General features: G+C 32.4%; 1 protein-coding gene across 1 annotated transcript; it reads right to left on the bottom strand.

Annotated features, from left to right (window-relative positions):
* Positions 1 to 1,871: 1,871 nt before the first annotated feature.
* On the bottom strand, positions 1,872 to 3,541 carry LOC145043640 (uncharacterized). Its single transcript, XM_078992355.1, has 3 exons — positions 3,384 to 3,541; positions 2,268 to 3,107; positions 1,872 to 2,162 (listed from the first exon to the last, which is right to left on the bottom strand). Exons 2-3 carry the CDS (start codon positions 3,098 to 3,100, stop codon positions 1,988 to 1,990), a joined length of 1,008 nt encoding a protein of 335 aa, XP_078848481.1. The 5' UTR covers positions 3,101 to 3,107; positions 3,384 to 3,541; the 3' UTR covers positions 1,872 to 1,987.
* Between the last annotated feature and the right edge of the window lie 1,001 nt (positions 3,542 to 4,542).

The following is a 4,542-nucleotide window of genomic DNA, read 5'->3' as shown; positions in this document are numbered from 1 at the left end:
ATGATGAAAAACATAGTAGTTTTATTACATGTACCCAAACTTAAAAATTCATTTGTACTCAAGTAGGGATATGAGCATTAGGTTTCAACTTGGTTAGTATATGAATTTCATTTAAATAGGTTATGTTGGTAAAAGTTACTAACAAACGTTGCTGTTTGGGTAAAAGGGCTTGTACTAATACAAAATTTGCCTAGAATAAGTAGTAAATGAAAGTTACTCCATGTTAAAATCATTGGATTGTTGACAACAATCATTGAATTTTTAGGCAAACCGGATCAAACAAGATTAAGGGACGTTATGAGAAAATATGAGGAGTTAATGCAAAAAAATATCTTTAATAACTTACAAAGCGTATCTTTGTTAAGTTTCAAATCAAGTTTTCTACGAATAAGAATAATTAACTATTAAATGAATATGTGTTGTTTAAAAAAAAAAAAAGCTAAAAAGAAAAACTAAAGAAACTAAAAAAACAAATATATTTATCTGTTTAATAATACATTATCCAATAAACCTATTAAAAGGTTTTTGATGATTGTTGATTGAATCGGATCAGACAAGTAAAAAACATATCAGATTTTTTTAATTGTAGTATCAAACAGTATGAATCTGACCGAGTTAACCTAACCTTTTACATGACCTAATAAAAAACATATCAATCCACCCTAAATCATAAACAAAACACCATTCTACATAAAGCTAACAAAACCAATTCAAACTTTATATATTACTATTGGGATCTCAAAATAAACAAGTAAGACCTCTATTTTAAGGGATAGTATAATGTTTGAAAAATAAAAAAGTTCTAAGTTATTTGATGAGCACGATAAAAGACACTTAATTTATGAAAAAAATATTAAATTAATGTTATTTAAGTTATTTAATTTAATCAAATAAAAATAGGGTTAAGTGAACCCAAACCAAATAAAGTTATACTAACACTTTATACTCTACTAATACTTTATACTTAGGATTAGAGTATAATTGCATAGACTTGCTCCTAACATAAATCTTTTAACTTTTTTTAAGGTTGGTGGGTATGGGTCTATATCTTAGCATTATTTTATTGTCATCTTGTATTTTATATCATCCTCCACACCACATCATTTTAGATAAGAAACGATCATCAGACACTACACTGTTTTTATTGGTTGAAAAATGATTAAATTTAAAAAATAAAAATAAAAAAATTGAATCCCTCTCTCCTCCATATGCATTGAGCTATGTTGTCTTCTCTCTCCTCCATATACGTTGAGATATGTTATCTGCCCAACGCCTCTTAACATAACATGGTAAGGGTGGTGTTTCAAAAGCCTTAATGTCATTAAGGGGGTACTAAGTAGGATCCTTAACACCAGTGTAGGACCCATACCGATAAACCTAATAAAAATCATATAACTCTAATTTTTGTCTATAGTTTGACTTTAACCAAAAGTCAAATCTATCCATTTAAACTAACTTGTCCTTTCTAAACTCAATATTTCAAAACGCTTATTTGATGTCCCCAACTAAATAACAATAGTATTTCTTGATCGAAACTCAATTTCAACGTATATCAAACATATGCCAAGTAATTCCACTTTCATAATAGATGTTTGATTATATCAAAAGGTGAAATCCATCATATTCGATTAATTTTTCATTTCGACTCACCTTTCGAAGAGTGTAAGCTTTTTAGCATTTACCAAGCATTCTTTATACTTACAATTAACCATATCCATCTATCTAATGTATAACATATAAGAAGAAACTTAACTTCATCATCTTTAACATATGCATTTCAAGAACTACAAATTTCCATTCACAAATTGAATTAGGGATTTTAAAAAACACCTTCAATTTTCTGTCCAATAAAAGAAATAGAAAGCATTGAGTTGTTCCAAACATGAAATGGATTAGCTTTTTTATACAAATGTAGCAACAACAACATATTCCCCTTCACATTAACAATTGACATTTGATCTAAAAATAAAAGTTTCAGAAAAAAAACTCAAATATGGGAACCACTTAAAGCCATAAACTTGCATTGTTCATTCATAGCCAACAATTGAGCCTCTTTTTGATCCAAAACACCATTCAATCTCAAATTCTCCTCCATTAATTTCTCAACTTCCCCTTCTTTCTGCTTCTTTTCACTCTCCAGCTGTGTCGTCTTCGCAATCAACCTTCATTTCACACAAGGGCGTAAATGTCATTTCACACAAAGAGTAAATTACAAGTACTTTTTTTAAATTTATAGAAGAGTAATAACTAATAAGTAAATAACTAACCTTTCAAAAAGCTTCTCCATTGTTTGAAACTGTTTTTCTGAAGAAACAAGTGTTTCTCTTACACTAATAAGACTATTGACATAAGATTTCAAAGATTCAAAATCCTGTTTGACACGAATAAGTTCTTGTTCATTTTGTGTTGCCCTTTGCTTTTGTCTTGATGTTTCTTCAACCAAATTGTCAACCCACTGTCTCATTTCATTCAGAACACAGTTTGTATCCACTGCAAATCGATCCATTTCATCTAATTTCTCAGACATTATCTCAACCTGGATTTCCTTTTTCATAATCTCTTCTTGACTTATTGCCACCTTCTGTTTCTCAATATCAGTTTCTGATTCTGCCATTATTACCCTTTCAACAAGAGACTCCATCACCTGTGTGATCATTTCCACAGTCTTTGCCACTTCATTCATGTAAACCCCATCTTCTTCTTCTTCTTCTTGAAGGGTATTTATGTCTATCCATGGGGAGTTGAAATTGGAAGAATCTATGTTTGTGATGTCATGGGATTGGGAGGAGGTGAGGGCGAAATGGGGATTTGTCATTGTTGTTTTTGCTTTTGATTTCAAGTAGTTCAATAATGAGGCTGTTGTCTTTACTCTACGCCAAAGTACATCCAATTCCTTTTTGGGGTCTTTATTTTTTGATTCATGAATGCATGAATTAGTGACCTCACCAAGTTGTTCTTGTTCTTGTTCTTGTAATATATCAGTATCTATAGAAGGAGAATTGATATGATTCATGTCTTGATTTGAATTTGATTCTGTTTGACTGCTTGATTCAGAGTTTAAAGATGAAAACTCAACATGCTCTCTACCTGCCAATGCCATCACTTCTCTAAACAAGAACAAAAGAAATACAAGAATCAAAGAGAGGTTACTTGTAAAATAAACCGTAACAGATAATCAATCTAAACATTATAAACTGCTGAATCGTTTACAAGTATGTTGTTTAGCGTACAAGTTCGAATTACTGTGGTTTGAAAAATGGAACGATATTTATATCGTAAAACCACCCAAACTGAAAACGTGATCAAGCAAACCCTAGTACATATTATTGGGGAAATTCAAATGCGCGGGAAAAGGAAATGAGGAATTCAGGAGTCAGGAGTACCTTTCTATTGGATTGAGAAACCTTGGGAGGACTTAATTTTGATTGGAAGGAGGCGGAAGAGACGATCAGAATCGGCCGATGACGATGACCTTCGGAGCTCTCCCCTCTCTTCAATCTCTTTTTTTCTCTGTTCTTTTGCTTTGCTTTGCTTTGCTTTTCTTGCTTTGTCTTTTAAGACTTTTTTTTTTTTTTTTTTTTTTTGAGTAATCGTCCTTGTAGTATTGTCTAATAGGCGTGTTCGTCCCTAACTTTTGACTTTTGTTATTTACGTTCGTATGATTTAGTGGGTGTTTGTTTTTTCTCCGCAGATTTGCGTGGGCACTTTTGTCTGTGCGGCGCAGACCACGCACAGACTTAAATGTTTGCAGTGTATTTGTTTTTCTGAAGTGCGCAGATATAAAAACGTCTGTACGAGGTCTTCAACACACAGACTTGGGCCAACATCTTATAAAGTCTGCGAGTGTTTTAAACCTAAAAAAAAGCATCGTATCCGCCTCCACCGTCAAACCTTCCCACCGACAGAACCTATCCATCTTCAATCCATCGACCATCGCCTCCGATTAGCACCCCCTTCGCCACCCTGCTCTCCGATTGAAGGCATCTAGTGGCCAGGCGCAGTCTCGATTTGTACGATTCAGGCCACCAACGAACGATTCAGGCCACCAGCGAACAGGTTCGTATCTTCCTTGCGTTTTTTTAGTTCCAACATGAAATTAACGTGAAATTGAGGAATAATCTTGCTGTGAAAACTCTCTAATTCACTGAAAATCTTGTTTCTTGCTTCAAATTCTTGTTAAATGTTATTACAATACATGTATATCTCTTCCTTCACAATATGCTATTACAATACTTGTATGATACATGATCAGATTAGGTTTTTGCATACAAAAAGAATGGAACCAAAGTCATGTATCATGTATGTTTTGATTGATATTCTGGAAAATAATATAAATATATAGAGCCTATTTTGCTGAAAATTACGAAAATTAAAGAAAGTCTTACCTTTTTCTTTTCATGTTTATTGCTGTGAATTATGAATTGTTTATTGCTGTGAAATAATGTTGTCAATTGTGAATTGTTTATTGTTGTGAAATAGTGTTGTCAATTGTGAATTGTTTATTGCTGTGAAAATTTGTGTTGAAAATGTGAAATAATGTTG

The sequence above is a fragment of the Lactuca saligna genome, chromosome 4 (assembly GCF_052625555.1).
Source record: "Lactuca saligna cultivar CGN05327 chromosome 4, ASM5262555v1, whole genome shotgun sequence".
NCBI lineage: Eukaryota > Viridiplantae > Streptophyta > Magnoliopsida > Asterales > Asteraceae > Lactuca > Lactuca saligna.
The sequence above is the reverse complement of the archived record's forward strand: the minus strand, read 5'-3'. Positions and strand labels throughout refer to the sequence as shown.